At 34.2% G+C, this 18,595-nt stretch overlaps 1 protein-coding gene across 1 annotated transcript; it reads left to right on the top strand.

The window, feature by feature from the left end:
* Positions 1-6,209: 6,209 nt before the first annotated feature.
* Positions 6,210-16,669, top strand: LOC135733759 (GTPase IMAP family member 8-like). The gene is made up of 3 exons (XM_065252549.1): positions 6,210-7,030; positions 7,170-7,274; positions 15,717-16,669. The coding sequence occupies exons 1-3, from the start codon at positions 6,241-6,243 to the stop codon at positions 16,667-16,669; spliced, it is 1,848 nt and encodes a 615-aa protein (XP_065108621.1). The 5' UTR covers positions 6,210-6,240.
* The last annotated feature ends 1,926 nt before the right edge of the window (positions 16,670-18,595 follow it).

Below are 18,595 nucleotides of genomic sequence, written 5' to 3'. Positions count from 1 at the left end.
TGGTTGGGTTATCCTTTGCAGCAACAACTGCAATCAAGCGTTTGGGATAACTTGGAATAAGTCTTTTACAGCACCTTTGGTGGAATTTTGGTCCACTCGTCTTTGCAGAATTGTTGGAATTCAGTCACATTGGAGGGTTTTCGAGCCTTTTTAAGGTCATCCCTTATGAAAGTAAAAAATACTCTGCTGCCTTAAAATTTTTTGTTAAATCAACTCAGATTTACAAGTCATGTCAACAGAGTTGAGAAAAGTCAACTTTATTTATATATATTTATTTATAACTTTATTTATATATTATAAGTTATAACAACTCGCCTGTAGTCAGAACAACTCATCTCTAGTCAAGATAAATAATAGTAAGTTGAAATGACTTGTAAATCTGAGTTGATTCAACAAAAAATTTTAAGGCAGCAAAGTATTTTTTACAGTGATATTTACCAATATATTACGTGAAATATATTGTAATATATTGCAATATATTATTTTACTTTCCATTTTCCAATATATTATATATTGGCAATACATGGAATAATAAATAGATGGTATATATATTCTATATATGTGTGTAATATATTGCAGTATATTGCAAAATATACAAATTATTGCCGCTTTCAATGTATTGCACATTAAATATAATATACGTGTTTATATATTTAAAAATATATGCAATATTATATTTATAAATATCCGCAATATTGTATTTTGATTTATATGCAAAAATGTATTAACAATATATGTACAGATATAGTGTCACATGTATGTTTACTATATGGTAGAATATATTTCAAATATATGTAAAATTATATGGAAATATACATGAAATGTATGTAGATATGTGTTCGATATATTGTGATATATATTTTATATATTTGTAAAATTAGATTGGGAAATATGTGAAATATATATGTGCATATATGGGAACATTATTAACAATATATGTACAGATATAGTCTCACATGTATGTTTACTATATGGTAGAATATATTTCAAATATATGTAAAATTATATGGAAATATACATGAAATTTATGTAGATATGTGTTCGATATATTGTGGAATACATTTTAAATATGTAAAATTAGATGGGAAATATGTGAAATATATGTACATATATGGGAACATGTATTAACAATATATGTACAGATATGGTGACACATGTATGTTTACTATATGGTAGATTATATTTCAAATATATGTACTATATGGAAATATATACGTAGATATGTGTTCGATATATTGTGGAATAGATTTTAAATATATGTAAAATTAGATGGAAATACATGTACATATTTATTGTAAATGTATGCGCAATATGTGTACATATATGAGAACATGCACATACAATGTATGAACATATATGGGGATATATACAGTATATGTTCATGAAACATATAAAATATATAAATACTTAAATACTTAAATATGTAAATAAATATACAAACATTTACACCACATATTAACACAGACTGATGGGTAATCTATCAAAAGCCACTTTTGTTTTCTTTTAATCAGGCACAGATACTAAACCCAATTTGAGGTACAGAGCTATATAGGCCTATTAAAACCACAAAAGGTTTTGCATTTTTCAAAGGAAATGTGATTGGCTTAACATTACATTACATAAATGTGTTGCATTGCATTTACATAAATTACATTTTAAACAAAAAATATACAAAATATAAATTAAAGCAACTCAAATTACCAATGTCCATTTCAAACTGTCACCAGTGCCGTTATACAATATAAAGACAATATCTAAAAACAAAATGCACAGACAATAATGAATAAATAAATAATAAACAAACTTTCAAGAAGTTTTGGGAACCGTGGAAAAGCAAAGAAATAAATTGTCAAAAGAACAGTCCGTTATCCTGGTTAGAGTCTATCTTGGTTCTTCACTGATTTAAACGACTTATATAACAATGCCTTTGCTCTTCACCTCGTGTCTTAGCTTGCAGATTCTACTGTTGATGAATTTTCTGACATCAGCTTCCTTGGCCGTAGGAAACTGTTGTAAGACAGCATCTGTGGAGCAGAACAACAAGGATTACTCTCTTCCTCCTCCTGCTGCCCCTCTTGTTCACAAAAATCTTTCCTAGCAGAGATGCAATAAAAACTGGAAAGCACCAGCTCTGAAAACTATGTACCTTGTAAAGCTTGAATTTTCCTTGGGTAGCCTGCTGACATCAACCTCCTTCTTCTTCTTCTTGAGTTTTACTGGCAAACAACTTTTAGGTGCATTACCGCCACCTACTGATTAGGATTGTTGGTCAGGAACATAGATCACAAACTATTACATGCAAAAAGTGCCCTTTTTGGTCTTAATTGCGATATATTTTGAATCATATATACATGTATGGTCTATGCATATATTGCAATATATCTAAGCATATAAAGACAAACTATTAAATGTAAAAATATAGTGTCCTTTTTGGTCTTGATTGCAATATATTTTGTATCATAGGGAACTCTGGCAGCAGGTAGTCCCGATAACTACTGGCTGCCTCTACATTATCCCTTACGTATATAACTCCTAAATAAAAATAAAAATGTGTTTGGTCTGATTAAAATTTATATATATATATTTTAAAGGTATTTGATTGGTTTGTCGATAGTGAGCGTGGAAATGTTTGGTTGTTTGCTAAGCATAGCGCCACCGCTTAACGTTAAGACGACTGAGTGCTGCAGTGAGACGGACACGTTATGGTTCTGCTGTTATCTTTTAACTATTTTCGCTGCTTAAACAACACAAACAGTCAACATTGCGTCTAAAATGTGACTAAATATTAATTACTTGTTTAGTGAACTGTCATATGAAATCTGTAAATTTTCAACCGTGATGTGATGCTGCTTAACTGTATCATGTTATTAAAAACTACAAATTTTTACCGCATTATTAGCCAACTTTGTTAACACACTGTTAACTCACTTTGTGTTTGCTGCGCTTATTTGTTTAACTTAGCGTTATTATGGACTTTTGGTCACCATTGAGCCTAATGCAGAATCATTATCGTGTTTTGGTGTTATTGGCGTTATTGGCGTTTTAATCTAACGCTGTGTTTTTAGACTGCTAGGCTAGGTCCAATCTTTACGACGACTCCGTTGTATTGCGTATGTTCTTCCTCGTTTTTTTGTCCATTATTATAATTAATGATATTATGCATTGCAGTGCGGTTGATCTCATTTGTGCCCCTGCCCCCCTGAAAAAATTAAATGCCTGTCCGTGAATTTGGGTCTGCTCATTAGGTAAGTTATATATACATATAGAGGCGCGCGTGCACGTTTCACCGGCCTCACTCCACTCTGACGGCTTTCGGCCCTGCCCTGCTTCATGCTACTGAGAGAGTGGGGGGGGGGGGTAGAGTGTGGGTCGCATAATATTTCTTTTTTTTTAATTAGGGTCGCTCCTAAAAAGTTTGAAAACCACTGCACTACAGTGATTCTTGGGAATTGGGATAAAACATGTTTACATTTAAAAAAAAAAGTTAGTTAAATTACAAAATCTGAAGGTATATCATTATAGACCAAGGTCCTGGCTGTTCAGCAATTTACTGGTGCAACCTCCCGTTTGTATTTTTTTCATAAACTAGGCGTTTTTCCAGTTATTACTCAAACAACATTTACTTTAAGCATAAATAGAAAAAGTTATGATTTTTTTATTTAATAAACAAATTTTTGTATTAAGAGAGACTATTACTTTAATAACTCAACAGCACTGAAGAAACATATTGTAAGCATATTCATTTAAAACAACTAAAACTCCGTCTGACAGTGGTGAAACTAATCTGACGGTGGTGACATTGGCCTCATTATTCCAAAATGTATACCACTCAAGTCAATGGCTTCTTGCTTAAACTTTATGTAAATATTTGGTAAAAAAAAAAAATAATCCTGTGCACTGTGATGAACAAATCATAACTTCCTAAAATACATAAAACTTGACAGAAAAGACAAAACCTGACGGTGGTGACATCTGACGGTGGTGACAAAAACCTAGATAAAAAATAGATTTTGTTCACATTAGAGTTGTTCACATTAGCCATCTTGTTTCCCCTCTGTTGCTGCTACTTCAGACCTCTTCTTAAAAATGATACATTTATTTCATAATCTAATCTAATATTTTTTATACAAAGATGACGGTGTTGACATGTTATGGTTGTCACAGTAGCACTGTCCAAAAATATGAAGAAGTTTAAGAGAAAAAAGGAAACATACAGGAGCTTGAGTGATCTTGAAGCATGAAGTAGAGCTGAAGGTTTGAAAATGGGGTCCTCAGGAATGCAGTTGACCCTGTAGTTGTCTAATTTTATTGCTTTTTATAAATATCTGACGGTGGTGACGAATATGTGGGACACATTTTGAGCAATCACAAAATAATAGTAAATATTGTTCAAAACTCACTGTTTGTAGTTTTTAATACATATTACAATGTACCCTTTCATGTGGTAAATATATTATTTAATTCAATTATTACTTTTGGCTTTTTTAATCAAGTTGAAATGATTATCTCTTATCCGAGGACAGCTGATTTTGTAGGCAATGGGTCAGCATACAATCATTAAATTAATAAAAAATAAAAATAAACCTATAAAAGAACCTTACATAAGTGCAAAGGACCCCCTGATTATAACATTGATTCTTTTTCTTCATGAAAATGTTATTAATTTCCAACAGAATTAGCACTTTTCTTAGTGGGACATGTTATTGCCAAAGTTTCAAGAATCAGTGACTACTAAGTAGAGAACAGGGCATACAGTATACTTTCTGTCATTTAAGCAGAGATGTATAGTAACGAAGTAGAACTACTTCACTACTGTACTTAAGTACTAAAAGGCAGTATCTGTACTCTACTGAAGTATTATTTTTTTTTCCTACTTCCACTTTTACTTCAGTACATTTTTTCTTTGAGTTTAATACTTTTACTCCAATACATTTTTATGTGCTGCATAGTTACCCGTTACTCTCAAATGTTACGAATCATGATCACATGGTGGTCTGAACCAATTGGAGATAGTGAAGGGCGACCCCTCCCAACCTCTCACTCACAAATATGAGCCAGGGTTGTTGACAAATGTGAGCGAAGAGAGAACCAAAGTGCGCGAGAAAGACAGAGAGAGAGAGAATGCGCAAGAAAGGGCGAGTGTGCGCGAAAGAAGGAAACCTAAATTCAATGAAACACCTTGTACCTTTACCTATTACCATTTTATCGACTTACATTTCATTAATTCTGAATTCTCTATCGCCAGTTAAATTTATCTGAATTATCTGAACATTCATGTCCTTGTACTCCTGCTACAGCCAAAGGAATTGTGAGTGTCCTTTAGCTTAAACATTTGAAATAATATAAACAATATTATATTCAAACTTTTGACTGTTTTCTTTAATAACTACATTATACAATACTTGTACTTTTACTTTCAGTACTTGAGTAGTATATTTTAAAATAAACTACTTGCAATACTTAAGTACAAAACATGTTTAATACTTTAGTACTTCTACTTAAGTGCTGTGCTTAAAGAGCACTTCAACTTCTACTCAAGTCACTTTTTTGATAGAGCACTTGTACTTTTACTCAAGTCTGGGTCGCTAGTACTTTATACATCTCTGCATTTAAGTATGTAACTGATATTGCCTATACCTGAAGAAATCAGTTTGATATTATTGCACATTATATATCACTTGCAAAAATGTTTACACAGGATCCTAAACAAGTTTACTAAAAAATTTCCCATTATTATTACTTCACAAGTTTGATATCTGGACAAAGATACAACAAAACTTGAATTCTAGGATATTTTAATAGTCATGCTTCAGTAAAGTGAAATACAGAATCATAAACTTGTTTAGGCTGAGCTCCAGCAGATGGTGCTCTTGATTTACAGCATATGTGACATCACACAAAAAGAGGAGGAGCATCTTTACTAGAGAATAAAGCGGTTTGTCATTTTAGCAGAACAAGAAAGACAGACTGCACTGAAACTAAACAGGTACACTAATAATTACTCACTTATGGACAGAGATTTAAATGTTTACTGTAGTTTGTTATTTTCTGGAATATTTGCTTTCTTAAAAAGAGAAATTAGAAAATGTTATGTAACTGAATTTCATATTTTAATAGCATTAAAAACTATGTTTCAATAAAACTATGAGTTAAAAACAATGTTTGATTAAATTTGCAGATTTTCTCTCTTTGTCTACATTTATGGGGTTTTTATTTTAACTTTTTCAGCTAAGAGCTACAATGGATGAAGTGAGAATTGTTCTGTTGGGTAAGCAAGGAGCAGGAAAGAGTTCATCAGGAAACACTCTTATGGGTCGTAACCAGTTTCGAACTGCAGCCCACACTGATCGAGTAACTCAGACCTGTTCAGCCCAAACATCCACTATAGGCCAGGAAAAGATCACGGTGGTTGATACACCTGGATGGCCCGATTCTTCATCTGAGACTGAAATCAAGCAGGAGATCATGAAATGCATTGACATGTGCAGTCCTGGACCTCATGTGTTTCTCCTGGTGTTGCCCCTCGGAAGATTTACTTACGAAGAGATAAAAACAATCATCGATATTATGACTGAATTTGGCCCTGAAGCTTACAAACACATGCTACTGCTGTTCACCAGAGGAGACGATCTGGAGGGGAAGACCATTGAAGACTACCTTAAAAATACACAAGAAGACCTAAAGAAAATACTTGAGATGTGTTCTGGATATCATGTGTTCAACAACAGAGACAAAAACAATTACAGTCAAGTTTCTTTTATTTTACAGAAGATCAATCGTATGGTTGAAAACAATGCTAAAAACTGTTACACTAAGACTATGTATCAAAATAAAGATCAACAAAAAGAACAAGAGGCATGGCGAAGAAAAGAAGAGAATTTGGCACAAAGCAAATATTCCACTAGACATAAAAATAGAGAAACAAGACGAGGGAAATACAGTGAAATGAATCAGAAAAGAGAAATACAAAGCCAAATAAAAGAAGTGAGCCAAAAACCAGCCAAAAGACCTGAAGATCATGTCAGATTTGGTCAAAAAATTTATTCCATATGGAGGTTTTTCAGGGATTAGCACAATGCATAGCTTTTTTTTTGAAAAATCACTCCTCGTTGCATGCATAATGTTCAGGGCCAACTAAACCTAAGCCATCTGCATTCTTTCATCTTCAGATATTAAAGAAGGCCAACAGCTGGCTCGGGTTTGTGAGCCTTTGGGCAAGATCATGAAAAAGAGTCTTCACCAATATAAACAGTCCGAGCACTGCAGTTTTCCATGTATTGTTGTTTTTAGTGATTAGTCATTGTTTTTAGGATTACTCATTGTTTTTTTTTCATATAAATCTTCATGAGGCACAGATCAATGCAATGGATTAGCAGTGGTTCAATTTTTTACTTGGCTTGCCAAAATTTTCATCAGCCTCACCACAAAAAGTAAAAAAACAAATATTCAAATGAATTAAACTATAATTTTCTAGTTGGTTTAACAGTAGTTTACTGGTACAAAATTGTATAAAGTAATCAAATGCAAATAACAGTGAATAATCTTCACAGTTTAAATTAAATGTATTGAAGTGAGTGATTTTTTTTGTACTTTGGGTCATTCTTCTCTTGTAGTTGCAAATGAGAGGCAGAAAAATGCTTTGAAAAAATGCTTGTTTGCTTTCTTTTAATAAAATTTATTGTTATGCATTTAAAATTACTTTAATATGCTATATCCATTAAAATTGAACCTTACAGTTTTTTACGATTGCTATGACAGATTTTTCAATACTTTTAACAAGTTTCCAAACTCTTAACACAGTTAGCACTACATCCGCCTACAGTATGTAAGCTATACTATTAACACTTTTCTTGTTGCTTTTACACAAAATTCATATAATTAACACACATTTAAAATGCTTGAACTTCTTTTACACACAAGCTCAAACAAGACCAAAACAATAGATTTTTAATGTCAAATTTACAAATGCTTTCACACAGCATGTCAAAACAGATAACATCATGTGCTAAACCTCACTTATAGTCAAAGTAAACAGCTGTTTGTATGATGAATTGAAACACAAATATATACCCTTTATTTTATTCCACTTGGAATGAAAAACAACTTATTGTACCAATGCAAATATATAAATCACAGCTGATACTTATCTAGGAAACACACTCAGGTTCTTTCAATTGCATGACCATATGGTATACAATAGAGTAAAAGAGGACCTCTTCAGGTCGATCTTGTGTGAAAAAGGAACAATATGAGCAACACAAAAAATAAGATGTATGTCTGCAAGAGTCAGCGGAAGACAAAATGGGTAGCAAAACCACCAGAACAAGGGAGAGATTTTCCACCAGTCCCACCTTTGTTTTTACTTTATTCTGTACATGACAATAATATTGAATATGTTTGTTATCTTGCAGTAATGTCCTGTTGTAAATACTGTAAAGTCTTTACTGCAGCAATTCTGTCTGTCTACTTTTTTTCATAAACTGTACTCTAAGATGGATGATTTACAGTTTTTTACGATTGCTATGACAGATTTTTCAATACTTTTAACAAGTTTTCAAAACTCTTAACACAGTTAGCACTACATCCACCCGTGTAAGCTATACTATTTACACATTTCTTGTTGGTTTAACACAAAATGCATACAATAAACACAAATTTAAAATGCTTTTACTTCTTTTACAGACAAGCTCAAACAAGACCAAAACAATAGATTTTTAATGTCAAATTTACAAATGCTTTCACACAGCATGTCAAAACAGATAACATCATGTACTAAACCTAACGTCAAAGTAAACAGCTGTTTATATGATGAATTGAAACATAAATATATCCCCTGTATTTTATTCCATTGGGATTGAAAAACAATTTATTGTACCAATGCAAATATATAAATCACAGCTGATTCCCACCTAGGAAACACACTCAAGTTCTTTCAATTGCATGACTATATACAGTTTTTTACAATCACTTTGCTACTATTTTCAGAACCTTGATGTCATTTTTCACAACTCTAGACACAAAACTCACAACCAAAGATCAAAATGCACATTTTTCAAAACTCTTAACTCTTTTCTCAATTGCTTGGATACAATACACATAAAACTTGGATCATTTGTTCATTCAACCAAAATCACATGTTCAATATGACACAACTTAACATCAAAGTACTACTGTTTCAAAAGGCTATTCACACATCACATTTCAAATAAGTGTCTATTCATTTTCTTACAATGATCTAACTATCAATCAATACAACTGCCCAAAATGATAAGTAACTGTTGCATTATTCGTAATAGTTGTATGGAAACAGACAAAGAATCTTCCATGTTTACTGAAAATCATGAAAGTTTCAAGATAATGAGGTTCATTGTAACCAATAAGCATGGAGCATGAACCAATTATCACTGTACTGTATAGATGCAGGCCCTTGTAATTGCTTGTCCAATTCTGCCAACTTGTTACTGATGATTGAGTGCAGATTGTGAAATGATGTGACCTATGTTGTGATTGTACTGTAGTGTTTTCATCAATACATTACAAACTTTGTTCAATGATTCCAATGTGTCTGTCGTATTCTCTCTACTACTGCAGAACTTTTACAGATATGGATTTGCTCTACATGTACCATAATGAAATCTGTATCACCAATTTTGTTCTACAATACTTAATGATTGTACAAACAATGACTTAGTGAAACTATCAGTTGCTTGTGTGTGGGTGATCTATAGTTATGTTTCCATGGTATTTCACAGTAAATTTGTGTTTTGAAACAATGATTGTGCAAGTGCAAGATGTCTTTAAAGATGTGAATGCACAATGCAATGTTTTGAACACTAGACAGCCTGTGTTACAAGTGATTACCGTTTTGAGTTTTGTATCTAGAGTTGTGAAAAATGACATCAAGGTTCTGAAAATAGTAGCAAAGTGATTGTAAAAAACTGTAGTATACAATAGAGAAAAGGAGGGCCTCTTTAGGTCGATCTTGTGTGGAAAAGGAACAATATGAGCAACACACAAAAAATATATATATATGTCTGCACAAGTCAACGGAAGACAGGGCAGTTTTCCTCAAGTCCCACCTGGATGCAATAGATGGTGCATTCCCAGACATTACACCTGAACACTGTCAGTCTATAATCAATAAAATCTACTGTCTATTGTATAATGACAGACTTACACATAAACTTATGCAGTTTTTGTTTTTCCATCTTATGTTTGTGTTTTTCATGACATTGTGTTATGATTGACTAACTGTTTCTGTTAGAAGAGAGCATGTGTTGGTGATCTGGTATAAATAGTTGATTCTGAAACATGTTTACAGTGTTTTTGTAAACAGTGTAAGAGTTTAGTTTACAACGTGTGATTTTGAGGATAAAATTAATTGTTTTGCCAGTTGTGTGTTTTATGTGTGTTGGTGCGTTAAGAGTTTAGAAAATTTGTTAAAAGTATTGAAAAAAGTGTCATAGCAATTGTAAAAAACTGTATTTTTGTCTGGAATTTCCGCAGCAAAACAAACATAATGCATGCATTTACTAAACCCAACTAAACAAAAATATAAACACGTTTTTAAAAGAAACTGCAGTGCAAAACTCAGGAAAGACTCACACATAAAATAATGCAGTTTTTGTTTTTTTCCATCTTATGTTTGTGTTTTTTATGACATGGTGTTATGATTGACTAAATGTTTCTGTTGGAAGAGAACATGTGTTGGTGATTTGGCATAACTAGTTGATTCTGCGAAATGTTTACAGTGTTTTGGTAAACAGTGTGAGAGTTTTGTTTACAATTTGTGATTTTGAGCATGAAATTAATGATTTTGCAAGTTGTGTGTTTTAGGTGTGTTGCTGCGTTAAGAGTTTTGGAGACTTGTTAAAAGTATTGAAAAATCTGTCATAGCAATCGTATAAAACTGTAATAAAAAAAATATTTTAAATAATTATTAAAAATTTTATAAAACACTGGTGAAAAATCCACTTATTGCCTAAATCCAGTCTTTTCTAAAATAGAGGCTGCTATGATGATTTCAAGATTATGTGACATTTAGGAAATACTAATAAGTATGTATTTATCAAAAGTTTGATTAAAATATTTAAAATCCACAAGTTATAAACATAACAACACAGACACTATAAAGTGCGAAACATGAAATTGTCAGAAATTTACTTTAAGAAAATTAATAAGAAAGAATGCACTCATCATGCTCCCCTCAGATCAACCAGCACATGCAATGATCTTTACACACAGGAAGTAGTCCAAATGATTTCCCCATTTTATTAAAGGGGCGACATCCATTGTTGTAACCACCACAGATATATACACAGATATCTTAAATATATACACACATGCACGCACGCACGCACACACACACACACACACACACACACACACACACACACACACACACAAACACACGTGTATATATATATATATATATATATATATATATATATATATATATATATATATATATATATATATTTATTACACGGCTCTCTGGAATGCTTGATTCTGATTGGTCAGTTGAGACATTTGCAGGTTCGTTCTTTTCAAATAATAACCGCTCCAAAATAATAACGCATAGCCGGACTACTTGCACGAGTAAAATCGCTCCGCGCCAATAAAGATCAATAAAGATTACTGTCTGTTTGGCGCCATCTTGTGACAAACACTCGACAACCACGACAAGACACAGACAGCTTACTGAGACTGAACTTAACAAAATAGAGCATGACAGCTACGAAGCCAACACACAAAAAATACAGAATGGGCATTAAAACTTCTCAAAGACTGGCTAAAAGAGAAAAAAATGGAGACAGACAAGTATGAAGCAGAGGATCTTAATAAGGTATTACGATCATTTTATGCATCTGTGCAAAGTTTCGCGGAAGGATAAAAATGTTAATTTAAAACAAATATGCCAATAAAATGTTTCAAATTCATATTCATGTCCAGTTTTTTTTCTTATGTGGCAAGTAGCCGTGTAATAAGCGGGATAATGTAGAGGCAGCCGGTAGTTATTGGGAAATAAGCCCCTTCAGTGTGATACAAGACCCTCCGCTTCGCGTCGGGTCCTGATCACACTGTCGGGGCTTATTTCCCAATAACTACCGGCTGCCTCTACATTATCCCTTACATATATCCTACATATTTTGTTACTAATGCAATCTCTCAAACTCAATTAAATATGCATTTAAAAGCAAAAAAATAAAATAAAAAATGGAATTGTTAACAATTCATGCACTATTAACAATTCCTTTTATTTGCTTTTAAATTAATTGAGTTTGAGAGATTGCATTTGTAACAAAATATGTAGGATATATAAAAAAGGTTTCAGGGGGTGTCATGTGTGTTGTCAAAATAAGTGCCTGCTGTACACGCGTCAAAACCATTTTTGATAAAAGAGATGCTCACGTTCACAAAATACACACAAGACACGAAAAAAAAAATTTTACACAGCAGAATTTGATTTAACACAGATTTACAGCTAAGCCTTAAGTATATAAGATAACAGAATCAAATCAATTTCAATAATTGAAATGATGTAAATACAATATCTGAGGAAATAATTCATAATTATGATTATTTATTGTCAAAATTGTGCAGTCCTGTATCTGTCCACATGTATTAATCAATACTAGAAGGATGTTAGATAAGATGAGGGAAGAATGGATGTGTATTCTGTAAATGCTATCCACTTCTAAAGTCAAATTCTGTGTAATTGTATGAGGATGGTAGGTTCTAGAAACAAACCTCTTACACTCTGAGGCTATTTTGGAGATTTCCGCCGGGATTTGGCCTACCCAATTTCAAAAGCTTCTCATACCCACAAGCAGTGCTGGGAACGTTACTTTAAAAAAGTAATTAGTTATAGTTACTAATTACTTCTCACAAATAGTAACTGAGTTAGTAACTGCGTTACATTATTATAAAAGTAATTAATTACCAGGAAAAGTAATTACTGCGTTACTTAAAAAAAAAAAATATTTCAAATAACTTGAATGCCCCTTACAAAATTAAATATGTTAAATGACTAAAATGGATACTAAAGAGAAATCACAAATTTTGTGGCAGCATGTGACGATGTGAGGTGCTTTATTAGATCAGAATTACTTGCCACAGACGTGGAGAGACTTTTTCTTCATGGGCATAAGTTGCACATTACACAAACATTCCTGCCTTTCACCTCAACAATGGAAAAGTAGTGCTTTATACTTTGTGTTTGGGACCGCTACCTTTGAGCTTGTTGTACTTGCCATCGCCCTGTCGCCGGTGTTTTCGGAGTGATTGATGCGCGATGACCGGGCTGCATGTCAGTGCTTTGAGATGGGGCACAGTCAGCAGCAGTACCGCTGCTCGTTGAGAAGACAAAACGACGCGTATTTTCATGTCAGTCTACAAAAGTCTCCAACCACGCCAGAAAAGATAGCTAGATTTGTCCTATAAAGTCGCTAAAGTGATAGAAAGTTGCTAAATCTAGCGACAAAGTGACCAAGTTGCTCAGACTTTTTAACACTGCTGCTCGCTCCTCGGACTTGGACTGCGCGTGTGGGCGGGCCTTTTTGTGAACTCTGCCTCTGGTTGGCTACCGATGGAAATTAAGCCAATCATCGTCCGTTATGTGTCTCACAACACACACAAGAGAAAAACAGTGTTTGGCTGAGAGAGTGAGCATACGCGGCTGAAAATCACTACAGTGAGATCAATTTTAGTAACGCGCAGCATTTTAATGTCAGTAACGATAACGGCGTTATAACGGGGGAAACAGTAATTTATTTGATTACTCGTTACTGAAAAAAATAACGCAGTTACTAACGCCAATTACTTATAACGCTGTTATTCCCATCACTGCCCACAAGCAGAGGTGTACATACAAAAGTTTGTATCATTTTACAGGAAACCCTTTGAAATTTCATAAAACACTGTTAAAAGTGCTCAACATGGTTATATGTGTTGTCAGTCCTCTAATAAACACAAAAATAAATAGGCGCTTTTTGATGTTTTTTTTTTAAAAGTCTGTATTTAAAAGTGTATAACTCTGGCCCTTAGTGGTAACGAAACCTGCAGACAGTTTTGTTTGATTCCAGCTTACATGATTATCAGCTTACAGAGGAAAAAGGAATTTTTTCTCTATCATAATAAATGCAAAAGTTATTTTACTCCAACTGATGGGAGGAATAATACCCTTTTTGTATAAAATTTCTGCCTAAAAACATTTGAAGTGCTACCATAACCACATACAGTGGAATAAATGAAATTTCTTTATATCATTTTGCAGAAAACCCTTTGAAGTTACATAAAAAGCTGCTGTTTGTGACAAATATTGTTATTTATGTTGTTTTTCATATGATAAAACACCAAATGTTCTTTTTTTATGTTGTAAATACTGTCTTTGATAGTGTATAACTCTGGTTCTGGGTGCTCTAGCAGACTGCAGACACTAAACACACAAAAAAAGAATGAACTCTTTAGCATGTTGCATTCAAAAGATATTCTTATTTTACTGAAGGGTGTGAAAATACATTTTTCATATAAATATAAATTTTTTGTTTTGCACATATAATAAATAGCAAGGGATTATTCATACACACAACCAAAGAAAATGCTGTGAATGGACTCATTGTTTAGAGTAGGACCTAAGAGAAAAGATGATGTATCATTTGTGGCTATATGTGCTATCTGAGGCAGTCCACACTCAAGTTTCTCATAGGTTTACAAAAGACCATTTTTTACCTCAATATTTATTCGACGATTGTTGGATACGTGTTAATAATAGAGCAAAATGCTGTAGCCTCATTCCTGAGAGTGAGAGCTTTCATTTGATATAAGACTTGCCCATGTTTGTCATACTTGAAAAATATGAAATAAGTGAATATTAAATCATATAAAAAATTGTGGGGGGGTGATAGTGAAAATTAAGTGTAAATAACTTTCTTACAGTAAAACATCTCAAAGTGATGCATATCTGCAGAAGGTAGAGACTCTAAGCTTTCAAACAGTATCTCATATGTGGTACTGGGTCCATGACAGACCATTAAAAATTAAAGGAATATTTTATATTAAGTCAAAATAAGATAATTCTGGACCCGGTACAGGGTCCACAGAGTCAAACAAGTTTGATTAGTAGCAGAGATGTGTGTGTTGCTTGTTTAAAAATATGATTAATCTAACTTTAATAGTTTTATATAGCAAAAACCAAAATGTGTTTAGTTGTGACCGGTCTCCCATGCATTACATGATTTAACAAGAGCTGAATTTACAGTAATTTGTTATTTGTAAACGTAAAACAGAAACTAAACTGAAAGTATAATGCCCTCATATAGGTTTTACAAATGAAAAAATCATAATATCATACAGGTGGAAAAGAAAATCATTTGATAAGCTGAGAGACGTGAAACCCAAACAGGAAAGATGTAAAACCTGTTTTAGAAAAGATGCATTTCAGTGCTATGCTCTTATGAGGGCATATCTGTTATATGACCTTGAAGTTTTTTAGTTTCCGTTTCAGATTGCAAGGTGTTTAAGGGCCATGCTATTCACATGAAATGGAATGGAACAAGCCCAGCCCTTATAAACTCACTTCTTTCTGGTTCTTTGTCATACTGAGTGAACATGGATCCACAATCTGAAGGTTTGTAGCAGAAACAGATGAACGAGTAAGAGGATACATTATTAAGAACTAGATCTTAATGTTTTATATGTTAATGTTTTTTCCTCAGCAAAAAAGACTCGTATTGTCCTGGTTGGTAAAACAGGGAGTGGGAAGAGTGCCACAGGAAATACAATCCTTGGAAAGCAGGTTTTTCAACAAGAATCAAGCTCCAAGTCAGTGACCAGGCAATGCAAGAAGGCTACTGAAATTGTTGGTTATAAAGAAATCACAGTGGTGGACACTCCTGGATGGTGTGATACGGAGCTATCTGATGAAGAGCTTAAGGAGGAAGCAGTCAAGTGCATCGACCTGGCCTACCCTGGACCTCATGTCTTTCTACTTGTGTTAAAGATTGGTCGTTTCACCAATGAAGAGAAAAAAACAGTCCAGAAAATAAGGGATGTCTTTGGTGAAGATTCCAATAAATACACAATGATCCTGTTCACAAGAGGTGACGATCTGGAGGAAAACAAACGCATCAATGACTATGTAAGTGAGGCTACAAAAGATCTTAAAGCTTTAGTTGAGGAGTGTGGGGGCAGATATCATGTTTTCAACAATAGAGATGAAAACCGTCACCAAGTATCAACACTCCTAAAGAAGATCCAAGATATGGTGAAAACCAACAATGGCCAGTGCTTTTCTAACACGACATACCAACTATTACAAAAATACAAAACAAGAGAAGCTGAGTTAAAGGAGCAAATCCAAGCTGCTGAGAGGGAGAAACAAGCCAAAGAAGAAAAGTTAAAAGAACTGGTGAAGGAGAATCAACACTACAAGAAGAGAGAGGCAGAGCTAGAGCAACAAGTACAACAACAACAACAACAACTACAACAACATAATTATGTCAGAAAATTGGTTGAACAGTTTACAATGAAGTCTACAGAAGACACGCAAAGGCAAAAAGAAGAAAGTGGAAAACTAGCTGAACTAAAACGGCAGCTGGAAAAAGAAAAGGCTGAAAGGGAAGCAATGTATAAGCTTCTACAAGAAAAGTCAAGTTGCTGTATTTCATAAAAAGCTAAAGAAACAAGAAAAAAATGTTTTCAGAATTACACATGATGTATCTTACACTCAAAAAATTAACTTTCACTTTTGCCAATTTTACTTAATTCTTTCATGTTGTGATAACTTAATAAAAAAAAATCAATTTAACAATGAGAACTTAATTTAATAAAGTTTATTCAACAAACATTTTTTTGTCAGCTTTACTTAAAACTTATTTTTTCAGCCAACATAACATTGTTGCATAAAAGTAACAGATTAATAAAACCAATACAGATTTGCATTTCATTGGCTGAGGATTTTGCAGTGTAGTATGGGTAATTTTTGTTCTGGCACCCGGTTATAGAAGTGTAGCACCATTAGTACGTGAATAATAAATGGTCAAGTACGAGTCAGTTAACTTGTTCTTCAATATTTGAGAACAAAACAAACAAACAAACAAACAGTTTGAAATGTAATATTGCATTTGATAAACTGTAATAAAAAGGTCTATATGATACGTTGTATTGAGCAGCTGCACTTTGATTGATTGATTCTGTGTTATGAACTTAATTAAATCCTAATTAAAGGGGGTGGAGTTTATAAAATGGCATTATTCAATTTTTTCTCATTATTAATGACATTTTTCATGTACATTTAACAAAATTTTTATTTGTTGACTCTACTAAGGTTTGTTGAGTTTACTTAAACTTCTTTTGTAAAATGAACTAAATTAATGTTTATTGAGATTACTTAAACAAATTGCTTGGAACCTGTTGACGTAATATTTTTAATTAAACCTAACATTGAATTTTTTTGAGTGTAATGGTAAATGATTCTGCATTAAAAAAAAACAGCCACTACCAACAGTGGCGTGTTTACCCAACACGCAAACCACGCAATTGCGTAGGGCCTTGCGGGCTTGGGGGGCCCCCTACTGACCACAAGGTGTGCGAAAGTATGTTAAGTTTATTCAGACCCAAATCTAAGGCACGAATAAAGCACGCGCGAGCGAGAGATGTGCAAGTATACACGCAGAATAATATATGCGCATTATAATATATGCGCGCATCCTCGCGAGGGCACATATAGTATGGGAAGCCGAACTCATCAAAAGAAGGACGAAACTGCGCCACTCGAGTGATCTGCTCTGCGCGAACCAATTATATTTGCGGCTATGGCGTTTTATCAGACCCAAAAGTCGCGCGCACAAAAACCTCGCGCGAGCGAGAGATACGAGCGTGCAGAACACTATTCGCGCGTGGACAAGCGTCCTCGCGAGCGCGCAGATGAGCGAACTCTACGGGACAGCGCACCTCTGCACAGCGCGCACAAAAGCAGCCACACAAGTGCTGGAATGAGCGTATATCTAGCGCCAAGGTGGTCTGCGCTCTCGTCACCTGTCGCATCTCGCCCGTCATCTCCTCCTCTGGAGTCAGAAGTATCTGAGGCTCTTCGTGCCATTCACATATCGGGGTCGCTGAACACAGCGGCAGACGCGCTCTTATGAGCAGTGCGCCCCGGCGAGTGTCGACTCTACCCCCGGTCAAGGGCGCCGTAAGGGGGGGGAAAGTTAGGACGATTCTAAGGGCCCATGAACTTTTGAGGGCCCCAGTCAAGGACTGTGCCGCACACGCAACCCCCTTAAGCTGAGCCCTCTTAGCTCCGCCCCGTCTTTACTCTGCGTTTTAGCGCCGTCTTCAATCCACGGTCTCACAGTGCGCGTGAACTTCAGAAGAGAACAAGGTCTGTGTATTTACTGCTATTTCCTATGATATCTGCATATGTGCACTTCCTTGCTATAAATGCAGTTTACACAATGTGACGCTGGAGCAATACAATGCAGTTTTCTTTCCACTGTAATAAGTCTTCGCTCTGTTCACCCCAGTTTAAAAAAACACAAGGTGATTTACGTTCCCTGTTTTGTTATAATTCTAACGCGAAGTCAGCCCCTATAAG

This window comes from Paramisgurnus dabryanus, chromosome 3 (assembly GCF_030506205.2).
Source record: "Paramisgurnus dabryanus chromosome 3, PD_genome_1.1, whole genome shotgun sequence".
Taxonomy (NCBI): domain Eukaryota; kingdom Metazoa; phylum Chordata; class Actinopteri; order Cypriniformes; family Cobitidae; genus Paramisgurnus; species Paramisgurnus dabryanus.
Note: the sequence above shows the minus strand (reverse complement) of the source record. Positions and strands in the feature narration are given on the sequence as shown.